The 11620-nt window shown below is 27.9% G+C and overlaps 3 protein-coding genes across 5 annotated transcripts; 1 reads left to right on the top strand and 2 right to left on the bottom strand.

The window, feature by feature from the left end:
- Nucleotides 1-234: 234 nt before the first annotated feature.
- On the bottom strand, nt 235-5566 carry LOC111038942 (zinc finger protein 501-like). Of its 3 annotated transcripts, XM_022322213.1 has the most exons (6): nt 5410-5566; nt 4957-5350; nt 4813-4864; nt 2714-2791; nt 2533-2634; nt 235-1862 (listed from the first exon to the last, which is right to left on the bottom strand). In XM_022322213.1, exons 4-6 carry the CDS (start codon nt 2758-2760, stop codon nt 722-724), a joined length of 1290 nt encoding a protein of 429 aa, XP_022177905.1. In that variant the 5' UTR covers nt 2761-2791; nt 4813-4864; nt 4957-5350; nt 5410-5566; the 3' UTR covers nt 235-721. The 3 variants fall into 3 exon arrangements, with proteins under 3 accessions (XP_022177905.1, XP_022177902.1, XP_022177904.1); XM_022322210.1 differs by having other exon boundaries at nt 4957-5566; XM_022322212.1 differs by lacking the exon at nt 4813-4864 and having other exon boundaries at nt 4957-5566.
- A 146-nt stretch (nt 5567-5712) lies between these two features.
- Nucleotides 5713-8030, top strand: LOC111038945 (RWD domain-containing protein 4). The gene is made up of 5 exons (XM_022322215.1): nt 5713-5920; nt 5985-6101; nt 6715-6824; nt 7529-7694; nt 7769-8030. The coding sequence occupies exons 2-5, from the start codon at nt 5991-5993 to the stop codon at nt 7949-7951; spliced, it is 570 nt and encodes a 189-aa protein (XP_022177907.1). The 5' UTR covers nt 5713-5920; nt 5985-5990; the 3' UTR covers nt 7952-8030.
- LOC111038941 (RUS1 family protein C16orf58 homolog) lies at nt 7693-11611 on the bottom strand. The gene is made up of 9 exons (XM_022322209.1): nt 10928-11611; nt 10441-10598; nt 10084-10244; nt 9689-9887; nt 9370-9488; nt 9067-9266; nt 8390-8673; nt 8199-8316; nt 7693-8139 (listed from the first exon to the last, which is right to left on the bottom strand). Exons 1-9 carry the CDS (start codon nt 11004-11006, stop codon nt 8084-8086), a joined length of 1374 nt encoding a protein of 457 aa, XP_022177901.1. The 5' UTR covers nt 11007-11611; the 3' UTR covers nt 7693-8083.
- Nucleotides 11612-11620: the final 9 nt, after the last annotated feature.

Consider the following 11620-nt stretch of genomic DNA (forward strand, 5'->3'; position numbering starts at 1 on the left):
GCTGCATTGCTGAAGATGCAATTTTAGCCTCCCCCTCCCCTCAGAAAAATTTACCTAGTTGCGCCGGTACATTAGATTTATACTAGATATAAGTTATTAAATTATAAAATATCAAATTCAATTTAATAAGCATCTAGAACTAGTAAAATAACTTCAAGAAGTTTTTTAATAGTGTAGGAACCTTTTTTTGTCAAAATGATCTAATGTGATACATAGATGCACAAAACATTGGAATATGTAAATTAATGTTTTTGTTTATTAGACAATACTGAGGTTTTTTTCTGACATAATACAAAAAACTTATATGATTAACATGATCATCATCTATCTTTTATAACTAATCTTGAGTTAGAGATAGAGCGAGTAATACATTCACAATAAAAACGTGTATAGCTTATAAATTACAATTTTATATAGACAATTACAAATTATATATATTTCCAAGAACAAATGAAAAACTTAACTAATTTTTTTTTTCATATGGCGCTAGTTCAGATGAGTTACTAATTCGGACGCCTATTTGGCAGAATTTTGATTGGGCACCCGCAGTTTTCTGCCATGCCCGGTTGGGGGGTGGCGGCTTCTCTCTCCAGACCGAGAAAAATGCAGCCCGTGATCGAAGTTCGAACCGGCGACGGCGCAAGTTGCAACCGAGTCTACTCGACCACTCCGCCCCCAAACTAATTGTGAAAAAAATTTACTGGTCATAGATATATTGCTTTTATTTGGCGTGTGTTTTCATATGAGATTTTACATGTTCTGCACGAGAAAACGCACGTTTACAAATATCACATTTATATGGTTTCTCTCCGGTATGTAATCTCATATGGGATTTTAAATTTCCTGCCTGAGAAAACATGTGATCACAGATATCGCATTTAAATCGTTTTTCACCAGTATGTGTCCTAGAATGCACATTTAAACTTGAAGAATTACAAAACCCTTTACCACATACATCACATTTATGACATGAATTTTGTATGGAATGTATTTTTATATGTTTTTTTAAATTTGCTGAATGAGAAAAAGCTCGTTTACAAATGTAACATTTATATGGTCGTTCTCCAGTATGTTTTCTCATATGGACTTTTAAATGTATCAATTGAGAAAACTCTTGATCACAGTTATCGCACTTAAACCTCCTTTCTCCAGTATGTACTCTTACATGCCTTCTTAAACTAGATGTCGAAGAAAACCTTTTATCACATATATCACATTCAAATGGCTTATCGCCAGTATGTATTCTAGAATGACATATTATATGTTGTTTACAAATAAATCTTTTATCACACACATCACATTTATATGGTTTTTCTCCGGTATGTGTTCTTGTATGAATTCGTAAAGTGTCTGCACGAGCAAACGCTTGTTTGCATACATCACATTTATACGGCTTTTCTCCTGTATGTGATCTCATATGGTTCTTTAAATGTCCTGGTTGTTTAAACATTTTATCACAAATATCACATTTATATGGCCTTTTACCGGAATGTTTTATCATATGGGTTCTTATAGCGGATTTACTATGATATGACTTATTACAATAATCGCAAACAAATGACTTTTCTAGTTTACTGTTATGAATCTTTACTTTTGAGGTCAAAATTTCATCATTGGGTTTGGGATGATTAAGTTCAGTATGTACTTTTTTATGCTCTTGATTTTTATATGATTTAGAAACTGGTTTAGGAGGCTTTTTTCTTGAGTCAGATCTTACATCAGCATTCAATCGTGTAATGAATTCCAAAGAATGGTCTTCTGTCAAAACACTTCCTTCAAACACAAAACCATTGATTACATCTATTTCCTTTTTTATTTTGGTTTCAGTTTTGATAACTTTTTCTTCAAATTGACATAAAGTTCTAAAAATAAAAGTTAACATAATATAAATTTTATTAGTTTTAATAAAACATTTGAGAATTAGTTTATTAAGTTTTAAACAGCCAGGGTAGGTAACCTTTGAAATAATACCTAATAACAAAAATGTCTTCAACCAATTCTTCAAAAATCTTTTTTATTATGATTAATTTAATAAATTGTAACACATATCATAGATAATGAAGTGGGCTAACAGGTCGCAGCGCCTTTGAACGTATATTATTATGTATAATATTAAACTATTATTTTAGGGTTATAATTATTAAAAACTCAATTTATAATTATTATACTTGGTACCAACAGCGCTAAATATATTTGTTCCGACCATTGTTATAAAAAGTATAGATATCCTCTATAATAGGTGTTATTGTCATTTGCCACATCAAGTTTTATATGATAAGCACAATACCTATTACATTTACTTGAACGAAATAGACAACAATAGTTCTAGGGGGCTAAGCCTAATAAAATTTTAATGTATTAAAATGATATTAATTTATACATTGATATATCATCTTATAAAGGATTTTGTAAAAAATATGTTGAAAACTTCAATAGTTTAAATCAAATTACCATATACATCCATACAATAGAAACTAACATTTTCTTATCATTGAATTTCATATTAGGCTATAAAGTAAATATAATTCTTACACTATTTGTAATGATTGATTATCATTATTTTGGTCTGTTTCATCAATAATTTCCTGTTTAATAACTTGATCATCACATCTAATTAGTGGTATAATCAACACTCTAGAAAAATAAATAATTTTAAAATGTTTATATTTTTGTAATGTTTCACTATTCACTTCTCAATAGTGTAATTTCTTACTTGGAATTTATTGCAGAATTGTTAATAGATGTTTTTAATGGTTCCATAATGAAGAATGTCCTTAGTGTTTCTCGATTCCTGTGAATACAACCATAAATTATGTATTTTTTTAAGACAAGACGGTCATTTGGTGGGGAGGGATTACAGGTCATATATTTTAAACGTTTATTTTTGGTTCGCAAATATTTTGGTACCAACATTTAAAAAACTGAAATTAAGAGCATGTGTCACACCTTATAGTATCTATATGACTGTACCCAAATAAAACAAATTTAATACAAAATACTTTTTGAAAAATAATATGATGGCCTTACTAAAGGGCTCAGCCATAATATGATAACACCCTTGTCACCATTGTTTTTTTTCATAACTAGAATTGGGATCAAAAGTAAATTAAATATTGTAAAAATATATTTTAATTATTATTTAATTGTGATACCAAATCATATATCAATACAAAACACAAAAGTATATAACTTTTTTATAATATAATATTGAGATATGAAGAAGTATGATTTATCTATGAAGTATGAAGTACAATTAATTTTTTTAGGTATTTTGGAATAAATGCCAATCGGCAATAACATTATGAGTAAATATAACATAAATTAAACTTAAGAATAGTAGGTACACAAATGAATAAGATTGTACTGCTTAGTATACGTACAAACAATTATAGACAAAGTGATGCAGATAAATAAGCAGTAATTAATTGATTATAAAATGGAGTAAAGGGTTACACCTGATCAGTAAGCCTAAGCATTCTGTGCATTAGATATTTATGAGTAGTTTGGAACTTCTTTCATTTACATGTTCTATTATAGTGGTCGTAGATTCTAGGTTAGTTATAAATTTGTTTTATGAAATTAAAAAATTAAATACTAAGTTTGAATTTGCATATTTTATCATATTATACAAAAATTGTACATTGAGCAACTTTTAGCATATATAGAATTTTTTTTATGTACGTAATTTTGTAAAAAAAATAATAATTGGAAGACATTCAATAAATGAATATATTTCGTAAAATAAATTATGATTGGGTTGGCACCAATAAAGTTTGAGATGGAGACTGAAGCCTGAAACCCAACTATTACAATAAGAATAAAGTTTAAAAAAATTATGAAATGTTTGGGAGGGCTATTAAAATTGTTGATAGAGACGTGGACCGTAAGTCCCTCCTAACTATTTGTGCACATAGTAGATAGGTATGCAAGATGTTCCGAGTGTTTGTGACAAAATGTGATAATGTCTAGATTCTAGATTGTACGAAGCAATTAAAATCAGTAGATAGGTGTTTATTTATCACATTTATCGATATTTCTCCCCATAGTACATATTATGCCAGTTGTTTTATTTTAAAATAGTTTTAAAAATCCCTAAACATGCAAGTGTAAGTATTAAATATTTATTAATATAAATTAAAATTAGTAAACCCTTGTATAAATTATTTTTATTATGTTTTTGTATATACTTATTTTTGAGTTTTTTATTCCTAACATTTTAATAGCTCTTATAAATTTTTCACAAAAAAAAAAATTACTGCAATTGTGAGCATATTTTAATCATTTTAAGTGCAACAAGTCCCAAATTCTTATTAAGAGTGTAAGAAGTTGTTGAATAAGTTGAAATATAAAAACGAGTTTGATTTGCCATGTTGTTCCGCGTTGAAAGAACTTTAAATAAAACATGTGGGACTGTGTACAACCAAAATACAGATTAAATTTAAATAGGTTTTTTAGGTATTCTACCAAAAAGTCCGGCACATATAATAAGGTAAAAGAAAAAATATGATGTGATACACAATCAAACAGCCAATTTGTATTAATACCTATAAATTGTTATCAAATGATTTACCTAACAAAATTAATAGATAATCTTGTAGGTACAAATATCAGCAAAATAAATTGTTTTAAATTTTGTTATATATACATGTATACCGGAATTTTTTCAGTTAAGATAAATTTAATACTTAAATAAACTGAGAAATCATTAAAATATATTTTGTATGATGGTCGTGATAATCAGTACCCTCGGAAGTACCCAATTAAAATCATTGAATTTTTTTTAAATTTATTATTTTAAATATTGTTACACACCTGAATTTTCAGGCTTTGGCTGAGGACTTTTTTACCGCAATTTGGTTTATACCTACACAGAATACATTGAGTTAGGTAGGTGTTAAATTTGTATTTTTTTTACTATAAATATATATTTATTAAAGTTACAAAGTAGGTACTTACTAGTTAACGATCACCGATACTGACACTGATACTTTATAAATGATTTAGCTATTAGCAAGTGTAGAGTTGTTTTGGACTTTGGTTAGTTATTAGTGCTGAATGCTAAGTGCCAACTTTTAGTAACAATTAAAAGGAACGAAAAAGACAAATTGTATGTACTTAATTGCAGAACTTATTTAAATTATGTATTATATCAATTATTGTAATTTGTTTAGACAATTATAGGTAGTAACTACAACCATGGGTAAATAACTACTAGCCATTTATTGGCATTTATTTAACTACGTCCGCTACTACAAATAGTAGCAAGAGAACGCACGATAAAACGAGTTTTAGTCAAATATACTTTGAATTTTGAGTAGAGGTGTTGAGCATTATTATTTAACCTCTTTATCTATGAAGCACGATTTAAGATATACAGGTTGCTCATCAACCTATACCGAAAATACTCACCTTATCCTATGCCGATAAGCAACCTGTATATTATCTTAAATCGTGCGTAACACACTTGCGTGAAACCGGACTTGTTTTCGTCGTACATTTTTCCAGACTTAATTTGGATAGTTTGAGCACAGAACAATATTTATGGTTTGAGTGGTGGGTGGCGGCGAAGGTGATAGTGCTACCAAATGTGTAGACCCTAAAAATGGGCATAAATTGAGTAAAAGATAGTGTGAATAAAATTTTTTCCTATGGGCATAAATGAATAAATGATAACGTTGATAACCAACGATAACGTTATCATTGATAATAGAACTTTCCTTATTTCTAAATTCCATGTTATTAAATGTTTTCCATGTTGTCATGTTAATGAACGAATAGTTTTTTCCTCAATTTAGTTCATTAAATTATTTACTTAATTTTAATACGTTATTATAAATAATGATGTTCACAAACTATACAATCTCATACACTTGTTTTATTTAGTCACATTTAGTATTTTTTTTTTTTAATCATTGTACAAGTAATTATAGTACCTACTTATTAAATATTATGATAATATGTATGATACATTTTTTTCAAATTAGATTAGTATGGACGAAGACTGTTCAGTGCTTCAAGAAGAGGAAAGAGAAGCCTTGCTTTCTATTTATGATGGCGATGAAGCTTTTAAGCAAGTTTCTCCTACTATTTATCAATACAAGGTAAATTTCTTTTTAAAAATGAAAATAATTTTGTTCGATGTGATCTCTTATTAAATGTTTTTTTGTTTGATATTTTAAATATTTATATTTTGATGTAGGTATAGACTTTCTTAAACAGTAAACTAATGTTCCAAAAAAAAAAATTATGAATCAAATTAGTGGTAGAATTTGATATTATATGTATTTACTATTTAATGACATTTTTGTACAAGGGATCCTTAGTATATGTCTCTTAATTTTATTTTTTAAAATACTTGCTACTAACCAAATGATTCAACATGATAAGATTAATTAAATAAACACTCACTTTTCATTTTAGCAAGACAATTGGAATTTTGGATATGATTTTGTTTTATAATGTTTCTTAATTTGTACAAGTTTAATGTTTTTGTAACTTTATTCAAATAATTTTTGTTTCAAATCTGTATTCACTTCACTTAAAAAATATTAGTACTCGCTAGTATTTTTCAGTACTTGCTCAGGTTTTTTGCATGGAATGCTATGTATAAAGTTTAATGACAAATACAATTGTTATACCAAATAGTGCACGTCATTATTAGTTTACTGTCACTTTATTTGTAATAATCTACTTTACTAACTTTTTTCTTAATAGTATGGAGAAGATAGTGATAATAAATCCTTTCTATTGGAGGTTGAATGGCACATCAATTATCCGAATGAAGCACCTAAAATAAATTTAGATATGTTCTACAATAAACACATGTATGGATACATTTGATTATGAAATACAGATATTATGTAATATAATTTATGATTTGGATGATGTATAACCAGTCAAGTTTAGCTGTCTAATTTCAAATCATTTATTAGCAATACATTAAAATCATTTTTATTTTTACTTTAAGAAGATACTACACAGATATTATATGCTTAGCAAATCATATTTAGCTGTTACTTTAAAAATTATAGTGTATTAATCTCTTACAAAATGTAAAGGTAAAATTATTATCTAAGGCATCTTATAGGCGTTATATTATATTTTTATTTTGATGCGAGTTATGAGTATTTTAAGATGTACAAACAATTTATAATTTTTAAATACTTATAACTTGCTTTAAAATTAAAATATTATAAAAAGGTGCCTTTGATAATAATCTTACCTTTACATTTTATAAGAGGTTAATACACTATAATTTTTAAATTAACAAAGGCAACAAATGTCTATGTAGCTTCTTCTTAATGTAAATGTATCAATTAATATAATATTTGTTTAACATTTTTGCTTAATTTTAAAGTTTTATTGAGAAATAAACTTAAATATCAATATAAGTTTAAATAATACATAAACAATTTTTAAATTCAGTTTCAAAACTAACTTTTGGTTACTTCACTCTAAAACATACTGAATATTACTTCATAATGTATTGAATTTATAAAAAAACACTCATATAAAATAAACATTTTAGAGTAAGTTCAGTTAAAGAAAATATTAAAGATAAAATTTCAAAAGAAGCTGACCATTATTTGGGAGAATCTATGACATTCACCCTTTTTGAATTTCTGAAAGATTTTGCTGAAGAACTCGTAGCTGATCAACCAGATAAAGAAGTTATTGAAAGTATAACTAAACTTGTATGTATTTTAGTATATTATTTGTATCATTAATAGAATACATTATAATTAGCATTACAATTTGTACTCTTTAGTCAATAGATGATGACGAATCTGCAAAAAAGACAACAAAGAAAGAAATTATGAGCAAAGCTCAAAAGAGAAAACAATGGGATCGTTTAGATTCAAAAGGAGAAAAACCACGGGGATATGATTGGATAGATGTTGTTAAACATTTATCACAAACAGGATCATCCAAGGTAGAAATATCTACATAATTAAGTTTAATAACACTGTGATATGAATTATGAATTTGTTGTTGTTGTGAAAAATATATTTTCATTTACAATATTAACATTGCTTAATATTTTTTTTTGACCAGTTGTTTATAATTAATCCATTTAATTGTGTCACCATGAAGCCCTCCATTCATCAACTACTAGGTGATGGCTTGTACAGCTCCAATCTAACACAATAGTAAAATGTTAGTTGTGAGTCATTAATAAAATAATAGTATGTAAATACCTGACATTTTAGCATGCAGGAGAAACTTATCAAAGTTTTTATTAACAAACTCGCATGATAGTTGAACATACTCTGAATGTGTGCAACAAAATTGAGTGTTGGTGGCTGTATACTTCATCTATGTACATTTTTTAAAATATTGTATGTATTATGTTGCTATACACTAATGAACTATTCTATTTGAAACTTACAGAACGAAGAGAATTGAGTTTTATCAATGCAAATTTATTCTTGGGACAAATTAAATGACCCAATATGTTAGCATGAAAGTATGCTTTTAAAATATTTTCAGTATTAATATTTTTATCTAACACTACACGTATGATGTCTTTGTGCGTATCCACTATTAATATATAAAGATAATCTTTATATAGTTCAATGTGATCTATTATATCCCATGTAGTCAATGTGTTTGTATACAACAAATCATGGACAGATGTTCCCAATTGTATTTTAAAAGAAGACAGCTTTTCATCTAAAAAAATAAATTAAAATAAATTTTTTAATAGAGCAAATTTAAATTATTACATTTTATTATTAAAGAAAATTCTACACATTATTATTACTGATTGAATTTAAATGTATAACTGTAAACGTGTCTACAAAAGGGAAAGACCTGCTTTGTCTTTATTCAATGCTTGTGAACACATTTTAAGCATACCCTGTATTTTGTATTAATATGAATGCGCCCTGAACACATATTTTAATATAAGAGGTGGCCTGCAGCAGCCCTTATCCATTGAAGACCCCTGATTTAAATTTAAAAAACATGTTTTACTATATATCTGTTACTAATTTCAGAGATGTTGTATGCACATTTTATAACAATTAATTATGTAAAATTGATAGCACTATAAATACAATTTACCTTCTAAAAAACAAGCTTCTCGTTTATTAATAAAGTCAGGTTTTTGTACATCGTGGTTTTGTGTATCATTAGACAAATAATATTTAAGAGTCAAATCATAACGGGCACTGTTAAAAACATTGATATTTAAGCTTTTGACTGCTTTGTAGTTGGCAAACAAATGCAAAGAAGTAACTACTAAGTATATCATCCATATCAATCTAGAAAAGATTTTATTATCATTAACTAAAAGGATGTTGTATAGAAGGTTTCCACAATAATGAAAAATAATAAATGTTAATGTGTGAAAATCTTCATACTTACAAAATACGATTTTCAACAATCGGTAACATAATTAATCCAATAAGAAATGCAATTAGATTAATACAAGTTTCTTGACTACCATCTTTCGCTGAAACATCTCCCATATTATCACGAATAGCCTATTCGGAGTAAAAATATAATATGCGAGTAAATTTCTAATATGTACATAAGTACTTTAAATGTAAATGTAATAAGTAAATAATAATTTTAAAGTTTACCTTTAAATATTAAACCAAAATTAATTTAATAAAAGTAAATCACAAAATTGTTTGTCTTAATTCAAATTTTAAATGTAAGTATTATTTTAATAATTAAATACCTGGTGTTGTGTTAATGCTGCACGTGTTGCTCCTCCAGCAACACTTACAATGGACTTGGCGCAGCTTGAAAATGATAGGATGATTAAAGAAAACTGTCTAATCCAAGTAATGCTTAAAAGTAATTCAATGAAAATTGCCAAATCATTAAGTGCATCGGCCCGAAGTCTCCACTTTTTACATTGTGTATCCAATTCAGATCTGAAATCAATGAATTTTACTATTTAAATAAATGTTTTTACAAAAAACTTACATAGGTACTTCAATATATTATTTAAATAAAAATAATTAGTTTAATAATTACTAAACATCTATATTTTAAGTTAAAAAAAATAAAACTATTGGCATCGATGCTACAAATATTCAAATATAAATTTGACTAAATATGGTAATTTACCCTTTCCACCAAGCAAAAGTAATGCGCCCGATCATGCCAGTTCCATCTTTAAGTATATACGTAATGGATGCAGCAAGAGCTGTAGCTTGAGCATCACCTACACCAACACCTTTCAAAATAGCATTTGTAGCTAATATGTTTGATATTGTACTACAAAAGGCCTAAAAACAAATTTAGATACAGTTAATCTACTGAAGTAATGATTTGTGAAGTAATCAAAACTAAATTTCTATTCTATTATAAAGGTCAATAGAATATTTAATACTTTATTAGATAAGTACTTCAAATTTTCAACATAGTATAATATTAATTGATATCTTCTAGCATTATTTCAGAGATGGTAATAATTAATGTCACCTGTATTGTATCCCAAATTTGATATTCCGTATAATCTTTGCTCACACTATTTGGAAATCCTCTGGGCAAAAATACTTCTCTTAGAATATTAACTGAGCTACGAATGAAGCCAGTGGATTGTTTCCGCCTTTCAGATTCCAATATCAACTGCCGTTGGTCTAAAAAAAACAGTAATGAGTGCTGCAAATACTGAACATAATATAGGCGTTCAACTAAAAATACACGGTCATATTTTCTAAATTGTTTAAAATGTAATTAAATGACATACTATTATGGACAGTTTGTTCAGTAAACTATATTGTTATATCAATGGCAAGTTATACAAATCTTAACTTATCAAATACAATTTTATATTAAAATAAAATTTTAAACAACGTCGGGGGAAATTTCATTCTCTACTGCACTGAATCAGATTTTGAAAAAAAAAACTTAACTTATTAGTGTTTATTAATCAAACGCTTATGATAAGTTACTCGTTTTCAAATACCATGTCTTTTGTATATGACATTGCACTCTTCCGGTCCGTATTCTTCGCTCAGAAGTATTTCATCGCGATTTTTCGGCATACTTTTAGTTGTAGAAGCCGTCGAAGGTTCACAATCAATGAGAATAATATGACGAAACGGTGTTTAAAGAAGTACATTCAGCAGCCGAATTTCGGCTGAATAAATTATGAGCATTGTCGGTCTATAAGGTTACTATTATAGGTAGGTACTGATTTTTTTTTTGTAAGCACTATGCAGCAACTCGAAAGCCCCAGAAAAGTTGTATTTCAATAGCGATTAGCAGCGGCCAGCGACTGGCAAGTGGTGAATTATTCCATGACACGAACGTCGATTTAGTCACGGTTCGACGGTCCGCACGAGCTACGAATTACGATCGACAACCGACGTCAACACAGTGACTGATATAGTGTTATCACGACTGACGAAATGACAATAACAAACAAACTGTGTATGAACAAGACACAACCCGTTGAAATTATGTAAATATTGTTTCCACAAACACGCCAATTATTTCCTCAAAATTCATCTCCGAGCAGTGGCGGTTTTGACATGTTATTTGACATGAGGCGGAAAAACATTAAACAGTAAATACACTATTACCCTAACATGGGAACAACATATGTGAACGTATTCTTTGAATGGTATGGGTTATCAAAATGAAGCGGAAATACTAG

Source organism: Myzus persicae, unplaced genomic scaffold, assembly GCF_001856785.1.
Source record: "Myzus persicae strain clone G006 unplaced genomic scaffold, MPER_G0061.0, whole genome shotgun sequence".
Lineage (NCBI taxonomy): Eukaryota > Metazoa > Arthropoda > Insecta > Hemiptera > Aphididae > Myzus > Myzus persicae.

Bases quoted from the DNA above. Each gene is read 5' to 3' on its own strand.
- LOC111038941 (XM_022322209.1), bottom strand. From the start codon at position 11,006: ATGCCGAAAAATCGCGATGAAATACTTCTGAGCGAAGAATACGGACCG. The intron at 10,599-10,927 runs GTATTTGAAAAC...TGTTTTTTTTAG, and splicing joins TGTCATATACAAAAGACATG to ACCAACGGCAGTTGATATTG. The intron at 9,489-9,688 runs GTATTTAATTAT...TACTCCGAATAG, and splicing joins CAGCATTAACACAACACCAG to GCTATTCGTGATAATATGGG.
- LOC111038942 (XM_022322213.1), bottom strand. From the start codon at position 2,760: ATGGAACCATTAAAAACATCTATTAACAATTCTGCAATAAATTCCAA. The intron at 2,635-2,713 runs GTAAGAAATTAC...TTATTTTTCTAG, and splicing joins AATTCTGCAATAAATTCCAA to AGTGTTGATTATACCACTAA. The intron at 1,863-2,532 runs GTAAGAATTATA...TTTTATTTTTAG, and splicing joins AATCAATCATTACAAATAGT to AACTTTATGTCAATTTGAAG.
- LOC111038945 (XM_022322215.1), top strand. From the start codon at position 5,991: ATGGACGAAGACTGTTCAGTGCTTCAAGAAGAGGAAAGAGAAGCCTTG. The intron at 6,825-7,528 runs GTATGGATACAT...TAAACATTTTAG, and splicing joins ATGTTCTACAATAAACACAT to AGTAAGTTCAGTTAAAGAAA. The intron at 7,695-7,768 runs GTATGTATTTTA...TGTACTCTTTAG, and splicing joins TTGAAAGTATAACTAAACTT to TCAATAGATGATGACGAATC.